This window comes from Gymnoscopelus braueri (genome assembly GCF_963280865.1).
Source record: "Gymnoscopelus braueri genome assembly, chromosome: 1".
NCBI classification, from domain to species: domain Eukaryota; kingdom Metazoa; phylum Chordata; class Actinopteri; order Myctophiformes; family Myctophidae; genus Gymnoscopelus; species Gymnoscopelus braueri.
The window spans coordinates 55735002-55757453 of NC_137603.1; the positions used below are offsets into that span (position 1 = coordinate 55735002).

Sequence of the window (22452 nt, forward strand, 5' to 3'; positions counted from 1 at the left end):
TACCTTGTTGACTCTTTTCCTTTCACATCATGTCAACTTTCCTCTAATACTCCTAATGTTAACTTAGTCAGCTAAATATCAACAAAACATATGACATCAACAAACAACATGTTGAAAAGACAGACAAACATTGAAACATGTTAAACCTTTCATCTGGTCCAAAAACACAAAGTCAATCACACAGAAGATAGCCTGTGCCAGAGGCAAAGAATGGGTGGGGGCCATCGGCTGTGGGGAGCGGGCTAAGAGAGCGAGAGACACCCTGCCGTGGGTCTAGTAGGCTCACACGCACTCTCCCGCACAATATGGTCCTGTTGATCTCTTCTTCGATAATGTTGCTTTCGAAGTCTTTTCGTTAATGTTAGTGTCATGGTGGCACCCCTTGCTGCAGTGTGGGCCAGATATGTTTGACCAAGATTTCAATAAAAATAAATTTAACATGAACCCAAAACACTCCCTCAACAAAGGCAAGATCAATGCCCCACAGACAGCACCTACAAAAGTTTTTAAAAAATAGGTTATTTCCATCGAAAACATTCTGAGGGACAGCTCAATGAGTCAAAAAAACGACTCACCTTTTATTGAATATTGTCCCTCAAAACAAATTCAAGAAGTCCTGGCTGGTTCGCCAAATGTGTAGTATATTGCTGTGCAGGAAGAAGTTGAAAGGTCCAGACCAGTTGTTCCTCAAGTCGATTTATTGGATAAAAACAGAGTACAGAACACAGGAGTCCATCTACTGCCTTGCTGCTACATGATGTGGCCGGTAGCAGGGGCCGGGTAAGGGTAACAGAGCAAGAGCGCAAGAGCGCAGGCAACAAGAGACAAGAGGCGGTTTCTTTGTCCTTCTCTCTGTTTATATCTAGACTTTACATGTGTGTGTGTTGGATGTGCACGGAGCTAGGTGTGTGTGCTAAATCTCTTGTGTGTGTGGGTGTGTATATGTGTTCGTGTTCAACCAGTTTTGTGTGTGTGTGTGTGTGTGTGTGTGTGTGTGTGTGTGTGTGTGTGTGTGTGTGTGTGTGTGTGTGTGTGTGTGTGTGTGTGTGTGTGTGTGTGTGTGTGCGTGTGTGTGTGTGAAGAACAATGCCCCCAGACCCTAGAGGTCAACTAAGGTCAGGCGTCTGGCAAGAGTTTACAATCAGACCAGTGTTGTTGAGAAGAGTGTCGGATTTCAGGAATGTGCCCTATAGGCCACTCCATATCAACCTTAAGTCCTTGTCTCTGTGGATGTTCAAATGTCCCCCCTTGATAGACAAATTACAGGGACACAATCAGACCAAAATACATACAGGCATTACGATTACACAGTATTGTCATAAGGTGATTTACATTATATTTAAAAATGGACAGACTGTATCACAAATAATACCAAGAGAAAGAACTTCCCCCCACTTTTTACTCCTTTTTTCTTCTTTGTTTCTTTCATGTCGTCACAGGGGTTGATGCTGTGAGGTTGAGTTCTAGTGTCATCACAGGGTTGGTGGTGTGAGGTTCCATCGTAGATCTGTTGAAAATCAGTTCTTGTCGATTTTCCATAGCTTGCTCCTCTGGTGGTCTCCTCTGTGTAGGAAGATGGTCTGCATCTGGTATGGATGAGCTTTCAAAAATCTTCCTCCCAAAAAAGAAAATCACAGCTTATACTCACCTTCTCAAGTTCTTTACGTGTGGCCCGGTCACAGACACCCAGTGTCCACCACTGTTGTCTGAAAAAGACCAAACCAAGTCACGTCCTGGCTGGTTCCCCAAATGTAGTATATTGCTGTGTAAGCGTGTGTAGGAAGAAGTTGAACGGTCCAGACCAGTAATGTTCCCCAAGTCGATTTATTGGATAAAAACAGAGTACAGAGCACAGGAGTCAGACTTGCTGCTACATGGTGTGGCCGGAACAGAGACGGTTTCTTTGTCCTTCTCTCTATTTATATCTAGACTTCACGTGTGTGTGTGTGTGTGTGTGTGTGTGTGTGTGTGTGTGTGTGTGTGTGTGTGTGTGTGTGTGTGTGTGTGTGTGTGTGTGTGTGTGTGTGTGTGTGTGTGTGTGTGTGTGTGTGTGTTGGATGTGCACGAAGCTAGGTGTGTGATACATCTCTTCATAAATGTGTATCAAGATACCACAACCCTCTGGAGATCACCTTTGTGTTGTCCTCCAATCTTTATCCAGCTTAAGTGAGTAATGTGTCCCTACCAGTTCTATCTCCTACAGTACATCAAATCTTGCAACTTATTCAGTCGATCTCTGCCATTTCACCCACTCTGGTTTGTTATCCTTTGCTGCCATCTGTATCAGTCTCAGGCACTGGAAAGTGTTCAGCTTTCTTTTGTCAGTCTTTGTGATCTGTTTTGGAGTAGGACTAGGACCGCTCTAACTATTATCGTGAATATCTTAGTTCTCCTCACTATTCGTCTGGCTTTTCATACCATATACATATTAAATTCCTTGGCATCTTCAGTCTATTTGAATTCACCACAATACTTTCCATACTTTCTGTATGCTCAGACTGGAATCACTTTCCAACGTTCAGTTTGAGTCCCGCTCTGGTTGCTTCTTCCGTTAACTTCACGGTCTTCTCACACAGGTTGCTGAAACTGGATGATGATGCATTGTCACCTGCAAAACCAAGGTGCATATAATAGAGTTCCATTGTTTTCCTCTCCTCTTTTTTGCTATTGTCTATGGCCAGTATGAATAGGAATCCTGACATCACACGGCACAGCACGATCAAAGCCATCACGTCTGCCCGTGTAGTATGTCCTACAGGGGCGTCTGGTTGTTGCAGGGGCAAAGTTCCTGCCCACCACCCGTGGAGACTGGGGGTGTAATTCCTCTGCGGTGCCTCCAAGCCAAAGTGCAGTAACTACATTTTTGGACACACCCACTTATTTGTGTATCCCAAATGTCAAATTAGCCTTCGCTAGGACAGCCTGCATGCTCTTTATATCTTGCATCAAATTTCATACAGTTAGACGTACAACACTGCCAAGTACTAACATCTTCTACCATTGGCCACGTGACAGTAAAATTTAAATGATTCTACATTTGAGTGCTTTAAAAAACTAAAACAAACCCAGTTAGTGCTTTCCAGAATCAATAAAAGTATTAAATGAAATAAAGTTATAACAAAGAAAGAGCAAGAAGAGTCATAAAAATTGCAACATAAATGTAACAGTGAACAAAGAAAGTTAATGACAGTGAAACGTCGGCCTGGGTATGTATCAAACACAGCACTGAGATCCAGAAGGATTAAGATGAAGCAGGCATGCTTAACATCTTTAACTACTCCAGAACGCACTCTCTGTGCTATGGACTGCTATTTGAACATTGTTACAGCTGCTGTTGTTGATTAATAAATAATAATTAATAGTTTTTCTAGAAAATCAGCAAAGAATGGCTGTTTGGAATAGAGGTTTGCAGTTGCCGATGGCAAGGAGATTGAGCTTATAGTTCTTAAGACCTGAGGCTGGTTCGACAAATGCCTTCTAAATCAGTGGTTCTCAAACGTTTTTGTGCCAAGGACCCCCAAAATGACATATATTTGGCCACGGACCCCCCATCTGAAAATGTTTTGTGGCAGGGACCCCCAGAAGAGAAGTTTGTGTTAAAAAATTTATAATAACAGAACAAAAACATTTTCAAACACTTTCAAGATGTTTCAAAAATGTTCAAAAATAGCAGATGTACAAACTCGCAGCGCGATTATATTAATATAATATCAAAGTGAATATATTAGTTGTAGTTAATATTTTATTTAAAAATTAGTTGTAGTTAATAGCATAACGGTTGATGATGCTATGACGCTATGCTTTGTACAATGGATTGGATTGACTTTCTTGAATTAGTTCATTTGTTTATTTAATTCAATTACATTATTTTATTTTATGTTCTATACAATTGTTCACCCTACAAACTTATCTAGATACATTACATGGTATGTACTGATTCATAATACACAGTTTAAAGTATCACAATATCATTTAATATTAATCTCTTGATTTAGTTTTTGCAGTATATTGCAAGTATAACAATGAGTATAGACAGGTCATTAGCGCCTCCTACAGTATGTCTGTGTTCACAGCCACTGACTTTACACTTATTGCTATGTTTGCTATGGAAACTATAAGCAACACTTCTTTATATCAAACAAATGCATCTCTGAGTCTGTCATGAATTGATGACTTCCTCTTCTGTGTTTGATACAGAAGTACAGCACTGCTATGTCTGTTCTATACATGTATGTCTATGTCTTACATACAGTACAGCATAACTTCCGCTGTATATCTAGAGCAACTTTCACACATGCACTGCAATCCTGAACTTGTCTAGTAATTTCCAGGAGGGGCTGTATGTGAGAACACAAATGTCCAACTCAGTAGGACCTGACATGCAACAGACTTGACACTGTCCACTCCCCGTTACCAAGTCTGTTTAATGTCCGACTGAGCACCATGGGCTCAATGTGTGAATAGACTTGGTTTGTACAATAAGCATGACACTGGCTTTTCTCCTGGATGACTCACTGACTCAGTCAGTCATTCTGCTTGGGTTACATCCACAGAGACCTGGCTGCATTACTCAATAACAATGTTCTACAAAGCAGCCACGGCCCAACAGAACAACAGCCAGGAGCTTTTGGGTGGTGGTGGAGTTCTGAGTCAAACTGGGGACAGTTTAATACTGTACTCACATACTGTACTTTTATAATGCACTCACTTGATAATGGTTGACCTTGCTTAGACGTCTTACTTTTCTTTAAGACTTCTGAGTTTGCCTTTTTCTTCCCTAAATATGTTCTAATTAACCTGGCTTAAATGTCCAGGTAACAGTGTAAAAACATAGGCTATAATATAGCTGCAATGAAAATACATTGTCCATGATATTCTATCTACCAACTAGGCCAATCTAACTCTATAAGCTGCTTCCACACATGCACTGCAACCCTGAAGGAGGGGCTGTATGTGAGAATGCAAATGTCGGAATCAATAGGACATGCAACGGAATTGACACTGCCAGCTCCCTAGTCTGTGTAATGCAGGACCGAGCCCCATAGGCGGTGGGCCCTATCTTGCGCCAGGTGCAGGTGTCATTGCTAGTTTTTGTCATGTTAACGCCCAACGCCCACGTTGTATAGTTGCGTTGTAATATGTTTGTGCTCATGGCCTCATATTGCTCATATTTCTATCTTACTTACAGTGAGAAAACAGCACAAGTGCAGTATTAAATTAGTAGTAAAATTAGACAATTTAATGTAAGATTACAAGATTACAATACCATTAGACAATGGTTCCCCTTTCCCTATCCTTCTCTCCGTTACCATACAATGTTGATTTGCACTGATGTCAGTCATGTAACTGTTGCCTCACAACGTCGCATTACGCTGATGTACTTTATATACCAGTGGTAGGTATTCCCAAAAATCCACAATTTCCCAGAAAAATCTATCTTATACTGTAAAAAAAAAAAAAAACATTCTTCCCACATTCTCTGAAAAACAAATCTTCAACTACAATGGGAAATGTTATTGAGCTAAATGAGTTTTGTTTGGCAAAGCGTTTAGGCGGGCCACTGTTTCTCCTCTTAAACCGCAGTGCCTAGTGTGAGTGATGGTTGCACAGGCAAATTGTAAGCGGCAGACGGAAACCAATGAGTGAAATGAAGCGTGCTTGTTAGAGATATTCTCCTACACACTAGTGGCCTGTCAAGAAACGTTCCATGTCCCCCTCCTCGCCCCAGTCTCCCACTCCCCTCTGTGAACTACTTCCTTCCATCCTCTATACTGCAGCGGTTCTCAACCTTTTTCATTTCAACGACCCCCAGTTGGATTGGCTGTTGTCGGGCAGAAACCGTCCATCTCCATATTCTAACTTTTTGTGTTTTTTCGTAAATTAACGCCCTACGTGATCATACTGCAGCGTCACTCAAAAGTAGAAGATCCACAAGCTCGAAGCGCGGCGCAAAGTGACGTGTTTTGAGCTTGTGGATCCTCTGCTACTTTTGAATTTGAATCCTGAAAAGTAACAGTTTTGGACATTCCACCTGACAGGTTTCCACCTGACAGAGACGATATGCTTTAGGCCAACTATAAATGTGAAACGTCTTGCAGAAAATTCACATTTTTTTTAAACAATTCAAAGATTTCCCAGAAATGTTCAAAGAAATATCAATGATCAAAATAGCACATCTACAAGCTCACGACGCATTGTGATGCGTTCTGAGCTTGTAGATCAGCTATTTTCACTGTGGTTAACGCATAATGTACTTTTTCCTGTCCTAGAAATGTAGTGAAGTCAAAAGCACATTATTTGTCTTTGAAATGTAGTGGAGTGAAAGTATCCAAAAATGCAAATACTCAAGTAAAGTACAGACACTAAAAGCATTTACTTCAGTACAGTGCTCAAGTAAATGTACTTGGTTATTGTCCAACACTGATACTGAGCTGCACAAAATCTAAATATCAGGGAGGGCCGTTAGCATGGATCTACACTGAAAGAAAAGCAAAGACAGCAACATGTTAAAGTACATCTTTCATAATGTAGATTCTACAGTATGAAAGATGTACTTCAACATGTTGCTGTCTTTGCTTTTCTTCCTACCTCGAGTTTCGCTTCATTACCAGTCTCACCGTGACATGAGGGAACATCTGTCTAACTGCAGGACACATCCTGCTCAACTCTTTCTCTCCCTCCTCCTCCATCCCCAACACTTCTCCACAGGGTTGGATTTGCTTGGAGGGGGAATGGGGGCGAAATCCATGTGCCTCTGCTTTTGATATCCCTGCTTCTGGTCAGACTGAATTAAATACATGCATTTCCTATGGGGAAATGTAGACTGTCCGATATGTTTGATATTTATGTTTGATGATATCACAATTTAACAATTTTATATAAAAAAACATGTTAAAGGAGTAGTTCTTCCAAAAAAATACTTATTTTCTATCAATTACACACCTCGTGAAGCATTGAATTCATGGAGATTTTTTTGTTTTTGTCGCATTCCTAAACCAATTATTTGATTACCGGCGGAAAGATGCTAATGTATCCGGTAGGAGACTCAAAGGAATCTCTTTGTGTCTCCTACCAGAAATACATCCAGTCATCAAATTATAGGCTCAGGAATGCGTCAAAAACTAAAACATCTCCATGAATTCAAGGCTTCGTTGGGTGTGTAATTGATAGAAAACAAGTACTTTTTTTGGGTGAACTATTCCTTTAAACCATCTGGGTGACCCCATAGCCGAGTGGTTAGGACACATACCACATGTACAGAATGCTCTGATCACAAGTCCCCAGTTTAATAACCAGCCGGCCAGACTATTATGAATGTCATCCGCCTACTCTCTCCAGATTTTCTGTCTCTCTCCTGTGTCACTGTCAATAAAGGCTACAAAATGCCCCACCCCAAAATATATTTACAAGAAGAATCAAGGCCCGGACTGCTGGCCTAGCGGTCCTGGCACCTAGGCTCTAATGTAGCCTTACAGTGCATCGCGGGTTCGGGTCCCGTTCCCTACGATCTTCACTTTCGACTATAAATAAAGGCAGAGAAGCCTAAAAAAATAGAAAAATGAAGTGTTGCCAATGGTGGTTAAGGCGCATACCACATATAGGCTGTAAACAGCGAGTTGCGGGTTCGAATCCCAAACAACAAAGAATTGATAATAATTTCAACATTAAAAAAAAAATTGTCAAATAGAGAACCCTGCTTTCAACCATTCAACCAATATTTCTCCACGTTTCCTCCTTTCAGAGCCTGAGCTCACAGGAGTCGCTGCCTGGTCAAAGGAGGAGTTCCATGTGTGCTCCACGGACCCTGGGCCAGCCGTTCATCCTGCTCCAATACCAGACCCTGGCCCAGCGCATCAAGGTGATGGTGCGAAAGGCAGAGAACCTGGCCAAGCTCACACGGATGCCGGGGGTGCCAGGTAAGGCCATGGAGGTCACAAGCAAAGTTTGCAGGCAAAACATTATGTGATACTCTACTACATGCTCTAACTGAATCAGAATCAGTTTTATTTGTCACATCACAGGTTCACAGGTGTAAAGAAGTGGGTGAAATTGTTTTTTTCGTGCACACTCCATCATTTTGTAGAATTCTGTGAGAAGAGAGAGGAGAGTTGTGAGAGTGAGAGCAAAGGGAAAGAGATAGAAACAGGTTAAATAAAACAAATAACGATACAGTATATATCGTACATATACATACGGTACAAAACTTTTTGGCTAATAAATGAATTCAAATAGCTCTTTGTGATTATTATTATGAGCAAATCTTGTTTTCAACTCTTTGAGCAACTTTTATTTTGTTTTTTACATTTTCCATTTTTCTTGCAAACTTTATCATTCATTATTCCCTTCATGTGTGCTGTACTGTCACTGCCAACCTCCACCGTTGGCCTGAGGAGAGTGTAGAGTGGACAACCACCTCTCCTCTGATATATGGCCTACATCTCACTAGGTGCTTCTTTTCACCTGAAAGTGAGGAGTATCACAGAGTAACAAGGATAAAGATTCACATTTTCTACCTCAGTCTCTGAGGTGTTTTACATCTATGCCAGCTGGATGCCAGAGCAGTGGAAGATCTGACAAAATCACCCAAGTGGTGCCACTCGAGTAATCTGACACACTCGCTCTAGATGCAAGGTTCAGTGGTGTTTATTGTCACATACTGCACACATGCAATACAGTATTGTACTGTACTTCAAGCTTCCTCAACAGTGTGTGGATAACAATAAAACACAGATCAAATAAAGATAGAAGGTACAATAGTAATAGTAACTACAATTTACAATTTAGGTATTTAGCAGACGCTCTTATCCAGAGTGACTTACAATGGTACACACATACCGGTACATCAAATGGCACGGTGTAGTGCCTCAGTAAACTAGGATCACAGGTAAACCAAGAACCTAGCAACAGTGTAAACAATATACTATCAAAATATTAATCTGTACATTGAAAGTATAGGATATTAGGTAAACATATATTTTTTTATTATTACTTTTATTATTTAGTATTTGTCTAAATAATATGCTATCTAAATTACATGTAAACTTTTGCATAAGTCTGCATGGTCGTCAAAACTAGGTCAAGTGCTACAGGCTAAGGTCAGTCTGAAGAGGTGAGCCGGAAAATTGGGAGTGAATCTGCAGTTCTAACTGCAAAGGGGAGTTTGTTACACAGTTTAGAAGCCAGGAGGGAGAAGAGTCTGGGACGTGTGGAGCGTTGTCCAGGGTGTTATAAGGAAGGTTCAGACAGCTTCCTTGTATTAGCTGATCTGAGTGAGAGGGATGGTTTGTAGGGTTGGATCAGGCTGTGAAGGTGTGGGGGTGCCATGCCTTTGGTTGCTTTGTAGGCCAACATCAGTGTTTTGTACTCTGTGCGGGGAGCCAACGAAGGGAGCGGAGAATGATGGAGACATGTGAAACTTTTGGCTGGTTGAAGACCAAGCGTGCTGCAGCATTCTGGATCATTTGGAGCGCCTTAAGTGCACATGCTGGGAGGCCAGTAAGGCGGGAGCTACAGAAGTCAACTAGAAAGGTGCACTCAGTAAAATAAAAACCTCCACCAGGAGGCATGCAGTAGCTCCCTCTCCATCTTTCTGTCTGGGGCATGTGATGACAATGTCTTGGGGTTTTTGCTGTATTTATGTTAAGAATAATTTATACTGTGTGGCTCATGGCTCATTATAGCTCCAATAGTTTAATGAGCCATGAACCACAGCTTGGCTCACACAGTATAAATTAGGCTTTATATTACGCTTGATGGAAGTTCTCTTACGCAATAGAACCGCCTCCACTGCCTGCAGTATGTGGAATTGGTGGAATATCCACTTTGCATGCTTCATCAGAGTACTTGGAGGCCTGTCTATGATGTTATTTCTATGACGTCAGCGCTGTCACTGTGTGTGCCTGCTTAAACATATCGGTCCCCATTGCCTGGTATTCCGTAGGCGAAGTGCCACAAAGTTCTTGGGAGGGCGGTCAATGTCATCAGTACTATCTATATCAGGAAACTATCCATAAATGGACATTTGTCCAGAGACACCAACAGAGACACACACACACAGAGAACTTTAACTAATTTATATAGAGAAGAGATTGGCAGAAGCCACTTTTTATGTGTTCATTTGAGTGCTAAAAGTATGATTTTGACAATACAATAGCAATACAATGAGGGTGAATGGAATACGTCTTGTTGCTCACTCACAGAGCACACCATCGCCAGATGAAGATGATTGACAATATTTGCAAATTGCTTTACAGATGGTACTGCTATCGCTTTAACAACAGGAATGTATTATGAATTATAGTAAGGAAAACAATGTTAAAAACGTATTTTGGGCAGCTTTATGCTCAAAATCTCCACAGTGTGTTGATGCTCAAATCAATCCTCTTTGTTATGCTTCATCAGCTCCAGCACACATTTGTGATGTCATGCATTCGAATGATGTCCATGACAGTACACGTATGTCACATGCCGTTTACTCCCTTTCTCTCTACCCACTCTGTTCTGTCACTCCTAGCTGTCCTGTACAGTGAAGCAGAATTGTTCCTAAAACATTCAATAGAAATCCATTGTCAGTGAGGCCTACAGCCACCATGTCCATTTTTTTCTGTCATTAATCAGAGACTGGTTCCCTCATTGCATTGTACAGTATAATGTGATTAGGAACTGAACAGCCGGGCGTCATTTCCCTTACACCCTGTATCATATCTCACCATATGTGTAATACAGCTCTGCTCCCATCATGCCACTGGAGAGAGAGCCAGGAAAGCCAGGAAACAGGACATCAAAGAAACGTTCGCTGTTCCATTTATTTAGCTGGTTTGAAAGTACTAAATGGTGTTGAGTGAGACCTGGAAACAGCTGCAGTATAATTTCACAAGCATATGGAAACACACATCCTTTTTGCAGATGCGTGGCATTTGTGCAACAACCGTGAATTGCCTTTTTTGGGGGGGGGGATTCAAAAGGATTTAAAGGGAAAATAATATTTTTTAAGTGAGGATAATGAGGAAGGTCTAAAGAGGGGGGGTCATCAAGGAGGACATTGCGTGAGGTTTCAGAGAGCAATGTATGGTTCCAATGGGTAGTTCATTCCAGGTAATGTTTATAGATCGCATTTCATTAGACCATGCATCGAGATATTTGAAGTCCTTGGCTAGAAAGTCCTCAAGAAACTTAAGTCCAGTACTTGAGTAAATGTACTTAGTTACTTTCCACCACTGCCCCCTGGTCAACCCTTCTCAGGAACTGTAGATAAGAGTCTTGCTTCAGAAGGTATTACGTAACTTCCTATTCAAGACTTGTTGTGCAGTTAATGTGTTGCGTATATTAGTTCCTCTTGGGTGACCTAACATGCCTGTGGCACTCAACCCTTCTTGTTCCTTTTCTTCACTATTACTTATCCTTTTCTTCCCCTCATGCCCAATCCACAGTCCAAATGTTGACAGAATGCCGGGCCCTGCCCAACAACTCAAATTAAAATCATGAGATTGGAAGCGGTGTGGATCTAAGGATGGCTAACAGGCTAAGTTGGTTGATCTGTCCTAAGAAACCACTTTGTTCTTGTTGGGTGAAATGAACAGCAAGCCACCTGGGGGGGGGGGTGCTAGTGGGCAGAATGTTTGCCTAATGTTCATCCATTTTTTCCTAGGGTTCCTTCCGCCAAATGTTCATAATTCTTTGCCTACTGGAATAGGGGCTTACTTTAGTTCATGTGGTTAAAAGCCTCTAGTCTGAGGGCGGTAAACTGGCACACTCGAACGACAACTACTCTTTTTGTGTCCAGGTTCCATGCAGGTGCTACAGTAATGAGATCTCCCACCAGCTCCAAGATCTGTGAAGTATTGTGAACCGAAACATCACCATTGTTGTGGTGTCCCTGATGTCAGTCTGTCAAATAATTTATTTCCAAATACTGCTGTCTGTCTACACAGTATAAAGCAATGAATGGTTTAGGGCCAAAATACATTTCTGATCTTGTAGCTACTACAGCTACATTATGAACCAGACTTCTCAGCTCATCTGGGACAGGTCTGCTTTCTGTCCCCAGAGTCAAAACATGAAGAAGCTGTTTTATGCACCACATATTTGGAACAAACTCCTTGGAAACTGTGCAGGTCTTTCTCAGTTCTTTTAAATCAAAGCTGAAGCAATTTCTGTTTGTCGCTGCCTTTTACAGATTTGTTTTATTCATGTACTGCACACAATTTTTCTGTTTTATTTCATGTCCTTTTATGTGTTTCTTTTGCATTAAGACATGTGTCTTAATGTGCTTTATGTTTTGTGTAAAGCACTTTGAATTGCCTTGTTGAAATGACTGGATAAGTCCATGCTTTTAGTCTGTTAGTGATACAGTACCTATTCTAATGCTGTGTGTCAAAGTTGCAAACCGACCAGTGTGCCACAATAATCGTGACATGCAATTTTCATATTGTCCCATCCCTAATACACATATAAGGGTTGATAATAATGGCTGATATGTCTTTCCCACAGACCATTATGTTATCATCAACCTGCGTCAGGATGGCAAGGTGATAGGCACCAAGGAGACAAAAGGAGCGGGGAGCCACAACCCTGTATGGAATGCCCCCTTCCTCTTTGACCTGCCCTCTGGTGACATCACTCAGCTGCCATTGGTCCTGGAGTTCATTGTCATGCAGGTATGAGCTTCAAAGGTCATCTGTCTAATTGCCTAGACGTGGCTGCTAGATGCACCCATGTTAAAAACCATATCTTTAGGCTTATGATAGGCATTACCAGCAGTGAGTGAGTGAGTACTGAGTAGCCAAATTCCAATACCCAAATCTCTAATCACTCGCTCACTCCACACTCGGTCCTCCAGCTTAACCCGGAAATTGTTTGTGTCTCAAATGGTAATTTGCTTTGGGAGGAACCAAGACCGGCGAGCGAGTGGGCTCTCCAAGCCGCTGTGAATGAATGAATGAGTGAGTGAGTGAGTGTCTTGAAAGCAACATAGCTGAGGCAGCTACTTGGAAACTGTTATAGATTATACCAAAACATTGTTGCCCTGTGCCTCGCTTTCTAGAAGTCATTCTTAAACCAGTGTATTAGAAACCAAATGTGGGTGAAGAGATCTCTCCAGATTACATTTTTCAAGTTCAATTTCAAGCCCTTATTTAAACTCAGAGACCATCTTTCCGATGGGGTCGAGTGCACAACATACAATAAATAAATACAACGATAATAATAAAAAAAAGGTCATTACAAAACAGACACATGAAGATACACAGAAGTCTCTGGTCTTGGCCTTAAACTGATTAAGAGACGGGAGAGAGTCCAATTTGAAAGTGCTTTGTAGCAAGTTCCAGGAACTTGTAGCGGCAAATGAAAAGCCAGTTTTGTCAAGTTCTGACCTAATACAACTGACCTCAAGAACAAGCCAATCATTTGATTGAGTTAGGGATTAACATACTGATTTAAAATCATGGAGATGTAATTTCCCAAGTGCCTTGAAGAAAAACAAAAACCAATGACCTATTTCACCTACAGTACTTTCAAGAGACTCTACTGTATCAAAATACAACAAACAGGGCAGCACAATCCTTCTTCCTCTCTAAAGCAGTTAAGATGTCATTTGTAACAAAGTTGACATCAGTGATTGTACAATGATTTGATCTAAAAACCAGATTGAAGAATTTAATTACACGAGAGCAATGACTTGGAGCAATGACCAACATTTTTGCCAAACATGGAAGCTTGGAAATTGGACGATAATTATATAAATCATCATTGGTGCTGATTTACACGTTATGTATTGGAGTCCAGGCCCTGGGAAAACTACCTGAGGCAAGGCAAATATTAAATACTGTATGTGTTAATTGTTCATTGATGGATGATGTTTTGGTTATTTTCAACATAGCAGTGAATCAAGTTAAGAACCATTACATTAAAGGAGTAGTTCACCCCAAAAAAAACTTATTTTCTATCAATTACACACCCCATGAAGCCCTGAACTCTTGGAGATTTATTCGTTTTTGTCACATTCCAAAGCCAATAATTCGATGACTGCGTGGCTGCTCAGTAGGAGACTCTATGGAGACTCCGCCGGTCATTCCAATTATTGGTTTAGGAATGCGACAAAAACTAAAAAACAAAGAAATCTCCATGAATTCAAGGCTTCATTGATAGAAAATAAGTATTTTTTTTAAAAACATGATTATTTTTTCACTTCAATCCACTGAGATGTCTTTGTGCCAACAGGGGCGTCTCTACACAAAGAGCAGCGTGCTGGGCCGTGTGCTGATTGGCAGCGAGGCCCTGGAAGCAGGACAGGGACACTGGAAGGACATGTGTAGTAAGGGGCAGATGGAGACAGCCCACTGGCACACCATCCAATCAGCCGTCCTGTAGCACTCAGATGGAGACAGCCCGCTGGCACACCATCCAATCAGCCGTCCTGTAGCACTCAGATGGAGACAGCCCGCTGGCACACCATCCAATCAGCCGTCCTGTAGCACTCATCAGCAGACTGCAGGAGTCGTTCAATGTCTCTCTTCCAAAGGAGTGTCGACAGTGTAGATATGCATGGAGAATGTGGGACAAAGCATGATAGAAAATATGTTAGCTAAGGATACATCATCAAATTCCCATCCAAACTAAATTATAATCTTTTTCTAAAGATTCAAAGTGCTACCAGGGTGCTCCACAAACGACACATTTTTAGATCTGTCTCTTAAAGCATAATGCCGTCATAAATAAATGTTTTTGTCATTGTCAACATAGCCAACGACAAGTCAAACACCCAAAAAACTAAAATTCTCCTACCTACTTACCCACTTAAGCCCTATTTTTACTTTGTCGTACAATGGCGTCCCGTGAAACTAGCTGATTTTACAAGCTCACAATGCATCACACTGTGACGTGCTTTGAGCATTCTTTTGAATGATTTAAATTTTTGTAGATTATCGAACAATTTGTGTGAGGGGGGGGGGGGGGGGTTCATTTTAAGTGTGGTCCATCTTAGCAAAACAAATACATTGTAGCTCATATCCTGAAGTCACAGAACTCCAATGTTGTCCAAAAATGTGATAAAACGAGTACCAGACCAGTACTGTTGTTTTGGTCAGTGTATTTAATCACTGTGATGGACATTGTACAGTAATTTGACTTGATTTGATTTAATTTGATTTAATGTACTTTATTGTCCCCTTAGGGAAATGCATCCTCTGCATTTACCCCATCAGCAGTGAACAGCCACTGTGCAGCTCTTGGGGACCAGCTCCTGTTGTAATGCACCAAGTTCATGTCTTTTGGTCATGTAAACAAGGCAATGCACGTGATGCACGGGCACAGAGATGGAAAAAGCTTTCACCTTCGCTACATAAAGTTGTTACTGTATGAGATTACAATGTAGCAACAGTACTACAGTATGTGGGTGTTTTTGAACAACAATGGAGTTCTATGACTTCAAAGATATTATCTATATATTTGCTTTGGTGACACAGACCCACTTTTAATGGTGAAATGCAATTTAAAAAAATCTTGGTTATGTTGAAAATAATAATCTGTTTTGTTAGCTCTATGATGGCCATATTTACTTTTATACATGGTCTGTCTCATTTCTCAATACACTGCAGTGATAGAAATAATTAACTGGCTTTGAACAGAGCATTTAGTTACATGTACAGTAGTTGTACTGCTCACAAGGGGCCCATAAGAGCATTTGGACCGTTTGTTAACCACTTCCAACCCTGCATCTCTATTTTGGGCCTGTCATTATAGGTAAAAAAACAAAAAGAAAGTAGCACAAATAGCAGAAGTACAAGCTCACACATGTTGCAATGCGTTCGCGCTGTGAGCTTCTAGATCTGCCATTTCCGAGGAGGAAGACATTACACTAATGCCATTGTACATCACTGCATTGTCCATTTGATCCTTTCTACACTGACTTCAAAACATAAACCCCAAGACCACTTCATTCCAGTTACATGAACTTGTTAAGGATCGTGGTTGTATTGTAAGTATTGTGCTGCAAAAAACCTGTATTGTGCTGTTTCTCAACCATTGATTTAATACCTGAATTTGGGTTGCAGAATACCCTGAACACGGTTGCTGACCAACAACTACATCAATAGTATTATGTAAGGAATTATATTGGGTCCATCCTGATCCATGTACGTTTTTGGGTACGAGTGTAATATCATTTGAGAAGCACTGCAGGACATAGACTCTGATGTCAGTGTTGACCAGTGTCCTTCTGTTTTTGATGGCTTGTGATTTACTTGTGTGCAAGTACAGTACTGTATTTAAGTAAGTAAGTACATTTTATTTGTATAGCACATTTCACAGAGAGGACTCACAAAGTGCTTTACATACAGAAATAAAAACGGCAAAAAACAATCAAATGATAAGAAACAGAACAAAAACACAATGCATCTCAGAGGAAAAAGGGAAAAAAAACAGACATATTTCAGCTTTGGAGGAGAACCTCAGTGACATTACCCGAAAGCATGTTGAAACAGTGGAGTTTTTAGCTGATTCTTAAAATAATCACAGAAGCTGCAGCTCTCAGGCCACGAGGGAGGGCATTCCAGAGCCTAGGCGCTACAGACTGAAAAGCTCTGTCACCTTTGGTGATTAACCTGGTACGAGGAAAGACCAATAGACCCTGGTCTGCTGACCTCAGGGACCTGCTGGGCACTATATGGTTCCAGCAAGTCAGTTACATATTCAGGTGCCTGGCCATGCAGAGCCCTAAAAGTGAGCACCAGGACCTTGAACTGAACTCTGAAAATTACCGGAAGCCAGTGCAGAGATGGCAAAACTGGAGTAATGTGACATCTTCTGCTTGATCTAGTTAACAGTCTTTCAGCAGTGTTTTGAATGAATTGGAGGCGGTCTATGGATGTCTTATTGAGGCAGGTGAGAATCGAATTACAGTAGTCAAGGCGAGAGGAAACGAAGGCATGTATAATCATTTCTAGATCAGAATGGGAAACAATCGACCTTAACTTCGCAATATTCCTGAGATGGAAAAAACTGGTGCGGGTCACCGATTTAATGTGCGTGTCCAGGTGCATGGCCTGATCAAAAATGACCCCAAGGTTCCTGAGATTGGGGCTCACATTACTTTTGAGGGACCCAATACATCAGAGGCCACAATGAGCACCTCGGTTTTGGCCTCATTCAACTGGAGGAAGTTGCTTGCTAACCAGGCCTTAATGGCAGACAGACACTCATTTAAAACAGCAAGGTTAGAATTGAATTAATCGTCAGGGCAGTCAGGGTTAAACGAGCAATACAGCTGGATATCATCCGTGTAAAGGTGGTAGGAGATGCCTTTAAAATCATTTATAATGTGTCCTAGCGGGAGCAAATACAGTGCGAATAAAATTGGACCAAGTACCGAGCCTTGGGGGACCCCACAGGAAATGTGTACATATAAACATCCCTGACCAGCTTTTCACATGTAGGCTGTGCTTTTTGTGTATATATTACGTGTAGATACTGTATGTATATATATATATACGCACACATACATGATCAACTGTGGTTCCCTCGGTATTGTATCTATTGTTAAATGCAAACCACACTATTGTACAGATTTTTAAGAATCCTCCTGGGCACTGGGATTCACTCCAGCCTATAATGTTTAAAGTACATGACCAGCCATGCAAACGGTGTAGTATTGTGCTGAACTTTGGCTGTACTACAGTAAGTTCTAACTATCAAAAACAATTGTATAGTATATAAAGTATATAAAGCCCTATTGTATAATGACATGGTTTGAAAAAATGAAGATGGCATGGGTACTCCGTTCCAATATTTTGGTTTTCACCCTCATCAGGGTATGTCAATCAACATGAACGCCATTACCCGATGACTTGATTAAATGGTTGCTACAGCCTTGCAGGAACACAGCAGCCAAATGTAAGATGAGGAGATAGCTTGCTGTACTGTTCTTAGCATCACTGAGCCCTTATATTATAGCAGAAGTTCTTTTTTTTGACTGACCAATGAACATCAGCTAAGTTTAGTCTCCCAATATGGTACAGTATAGTAGGCTATGCAGAGAGAGAGAGAGCAAATACAATTGCTAAAAAAATTCTATACAGTACAGTAGATGCAAAGTGACAGGAGGCTCTCTGTTCTATTTATTGTCTGCTGGTGGTTATATTGTCCAATTTGTAGATGTGTGCCTTTGCTTTTTTAAGTGAAACAGTTTCACAGTCATGTGAATTTGAAATAAAGTGATTTATGGCAGGTTGTTTTTTCATTCTCCTATACGTTTGGTAGAGTTTTAAACCTTTTACAGTGTGGCCATAGGCCAAGTTGTCTAGAACATGGTTTGTGTGTATGTATATGCACATGCAGTATGTCCCCCTAAGAGTAGACCAATTCAATCACAGCTCATGCTGTGCATGACCTCACAAAACAGAAGCACCTCCAGCCACAAAAGCCTGGTGAAGTAACAGTGAAACCTGGAGCAAGAACATTGGGTCATAGTGGAAACTCTATGTATGCATGTAAAACAAGCGAAAGAAAAAACACTTTCATTGAATCTCCTTAGTTTCAACAGTGTTCTTGTGAAACACTGTTTTTGTTATTGGTGAAGTGTTTATATACAATAGATCACTATTTTAATTTGGCCAAAGGAGACCCAGCCCACAGTCTGCCAGTTTAAAGGGCTGTGCAAAACAAATTAGACACAACTGCATATTTTTTTAACAATACTATGTTGATTATCTGGCCCCTAATATGTATCCAGGGCATCAAAAGTTCTCCAGCACTCCATTGTGGATATTTTTCTCTGTTTATCATGTTGGTCACACATTTCTGTTATGTTCCCAGAGAGCACAACACACAAAATGCATGCTATGGGAGAAATCCTGCTCAGCTAAAGTATAATTTCAATGGTGTCTGTCCGTATTAATGCATCATTATATAACACAGAGAGGTTTTCAAACTACACACCTCGTTATACCTAACTAACAATGAATTACTAAAGGCAATTAAGCCAAGCCATTTGTGTTTATTTTGCTCATGTTGTATATCCCAGGTTATTTTGCTTGCTGATTCAGTACTATAAGGTCCCTGGTTGTGCTAGCCCTCTGGAGCTACAGTTCTCCACAGTAGAGTCCTCTGGTCGGCTTTTGAAATGGAGTCTGAGGACACTGAAGTGTGTGGTGGGGCCCTCCCTAGATTGTTACCCTAACCATGACCACACCAAACACAAGCCTAAACTTAACCCCTTGAACCCAAGCATCACTATACTGGGTCTAACATTCAGCGAACGTAGCAGATCTACAAGATTGGCTATTTTCGACAAAGATATTTTAGTGTGGAGTAAAAACAGAAGGGGGTCCTTGTGAGTTCTTGTGAATCCGGTCAACTATAGGGTAATCTCTCATGAACAGCAGAGGGTGCTGTTTTTTCCTTTTTTTTGATGGGTTCCCAGATGGGTTCCCAGATTGACTATAGGATTATCAACCATAGTATGAAACAAAACTGTTGCAGACTTCATGTCACTGTGTCAGCTCTGTCATTATTTGGTTGCAGGGATAGGCACTGTTTCTGATAAATGTATTTGAAATATATTTGAAATACATCTACTATTTAGCAATTTTGAAACAAATAATAATTGTGTAATATTTGGGCTAAAAGGGATGTGTTTTCGACCCTGTAGAATGCCCTTTTATCTTCAGACATTGGTCATAATTTATCACATAAAGCACAGTACGCATACAGTATATACCTTTAATTCTGTGGTGCTCATACCTGTCCTAGGCAGCTGCAACAGTTTACCGTAATTTAATAATATTTATTTTGAAAAACATTTTGGATCATACATTTTTAACCATCCCTAGTTGACTGGTTCTCACAAGTGGTCAGTTTGCAGAACAACCCATGGAAAGCCTGGCACCAGTGCCATCCAGCTTGACAGGCTATGATATGATGAGACTTTTTTTGTTTGTTTGTTTGTTTGAGACTGTTTGTGTATAGGGCCCTTAGGTTTGAGCTACACCCCGCCTCTGCGACTCATAGGAAATCTCAATGCTGTGTGTAAACTTTTGAAATTAAACCATTTAACCGTGGCCACCTTGTACCTGTACTGTCAGACTATTATCATTTATGAACGTAGACAATTCACCTAAAAACCACACCAAACAAAGCTGTGCTCATTCTACATCCTCACTTCATCCTACTACGTCACTTCAAACGCCCGCTCGGCATGCTCAACTAAAAAGGGATGAACTGACTGACCTCTGTCTGGTGCAGAAGATTCCCAGTAACACAGAACTTCGAAAGATGGACCGCACTCAGTTGAACTCAGTTGAACGTCTCTTCAGTATTTAATTTGTAATTTGCAGCAGCAGCAGTCACCGGACAACAGAAATGTATGTGTTTCGGCCGATGGCGAAGGCCTATACGGCCAAAACACGTTTGTTTATGTTGTCCGGTCCATCTTTCAACGTGAAGTAAACAAACAGGTGTTGACAGACAATATTATACTAAGCTAATTAAGACAATAGTATATTTAAGTTTTTGCAACTTTGCCTCCAAAATTATAGCCCTTACTTTTTTATCCACACAGTCACAGTAGAATGGAGAAGAAAAAAAATTTGAAAATCCATGCATTTGATATCCCCCCTGGTCATTCATTTTTATGCATGGCCAGTGGGGATATGTTTTATCCTTGCTTCTGTTCAGAATAAATTAAATACAAGCATTTCCTTTTGGCATTTCGTAATGACTGTCTAATGTTCTATATTTATGGTTGATAATAATATCAGACCTTTACAATGTAATTACAAATAAATATGTGAACTACATTGACCCTGGCATCCCTATTAAAATATATATATATTACAAAAAATTGCTCAAATAGCAAATCTACAGTACAAGCTCACAATGTGTTACGATGTTACGTGTGAACTTACAGATCAGCTATTTGTCATGTGGTGAAGTGTACAAATCGAACCCTATATGACATATCTGAGTTCCTCATTCTGGGTCACACATGGGAGTTGACAAGGCACCTTCGCTTCTAAGGAACTTCATCAATTCAACCACCCATCTACTCGACAGAGCTAACGTAAGTGTAAGATATAACACTTTCAACATGATGGAAATTCATTCATTTAAGATCACGTATTTAAAGCAAAAGAAAGATTGTTATAAACCTGTTATAAAAGTGTTGTTCAGATCATCTGTTTTACAGCAGTGCATACTGTACTGTACATTACTTGAATGATATGCCTTTTATATTATCAAGGTTGCATAGTTTAAATGTCTTTAAGCATTGGATGAATGCATTCTCTTTTATCACAAAGATTCTTCCTTCAGATTCTGCTGTGTACAGATAACCCATACAACAAATGTTAGAACAAAAACAAACCAAAAACTGTATTGTAAAGCACATAGTGCAGGGGTCGGCAACCTTTTTGACATGAAGTGCCATGTTTTTATTTAAGTTTAATTATGAAGCCACATCAAAATATATTTCCAACATATTTTGATAAGCATATATATATATATATATATATATATATATATATATATATATATATATATATATATATATGCATAACAACCTTTATTTTTTCTTCTCCTTTTTTTAAAATATTTTAATTCAAATCAGGATGTAATGATCATTAGATTCAGAGCAATAACCCACCTATCTCCCAGACTCCCTCCCCAGATAGAGACAGAGTTTGAATAAATGTAGAATTATGTACAGGATGTCATTTGCATACAGATGTGAGGGGAATTTTTAGTTTATTTAAAATACAAATCCTCTCTCTCACACTTATGCCACTGTGCCAGTCATCACCCTCCCCTGTGCCAATGTTGGCACCCGTGCCTAAGGTTGCCTACCCCTGACATAGTGTATACATTGAACTGTGTTGGTTTTCTGTGTAACTGATGGTGTGTTTAAAAACAGGATCAATAACGTTTTCACAAACAAGGGGAAAACCACCAAATTCTACAGTAGCCTACTATGTCTAACTTTGTAAACCGTTAAAAGGGTTGAGCTGTGAAAACAACATTTCTCAGCTGCTCAGAAACAAGAACAACCAGTTAGTATTTTAGAGAACAGTGCCTTTGACCTCTGACCAGGGAAGTCAAAGTTGCTAAATAAACAAATACAAAAAAACATATACCAACAGGCCAACAGGAAATACTTTCAGAACAGTGTGCGATTGGTACTATTTGAGTACAAATCGAGGAACAAATGCTGGTCTTTGTATCTGAATGTATTATTACTATAATAATAATAATTATTATTATTAGTAGTAGTATTAATATGATCATAATAACAACCACGTGTTATGTAACATCTCACCTCTTCTATCTGCTCTCTCCAGAATTGTTCACAACTCAAGCTTCTTCCTCTTCAGACAAAGAGCTTCAGTTGCTTGTGACAGAGAAACATGTCTGGAGTTCTGATATGTTTCCTTATTGGATGCATGCTGCATGGTAAGTTACTGTATA

The 22452-nt window shown here is 40.4% G+C and overlaps 2 protein-coding genes across 2 annotated transcripts in view; both read left to right on the forward strand.

Annotated features, from left to right (window-relative positions):
- Nucleotides 1–2682: 2682 nt before the first annotated feature.
- Nucleotides 2683–14591, forward strand: LOC308089193 (synaptotagmin-5-like; the record flags this gene model as incomplete). Its single annotated transcript, XM_080433764.1, has 4 exons — nt 2683–2745; nt 7742–7916; nt 12490–12656; nt 14218–14591. 4 exons carry the CDS (start codon nt 2683–2685, stop codon nt 14365–14367), a joined length of 555 nt encoding a protein of 184 aa, XP_080289890.1. The 3' UTR covers nt 14368–14591.
- A 6387-nt stretch (nt 14592–20978) lies between these two features.
- LOC308089203 (vascular cell adhesion protein 1-like) overlaps nt 20979–22452 on the forward strand; it is a 32218-nt gene continuing 30744 nt past the window's right edge. The window contains exons 1-2 of the mRNA XM_080433778.1: nt 20979–21052; nt 22326–22437. Coding sequence (XP_080289904.1) covers nt 22392–22437 — 46 coding nt within the window. The 5' untranslated portion in view covers nt 20979–21052; nt 22326–22391. The remainder of the gene's footprint in view (nt 21053–22325; nt 22438–22452) is intronic.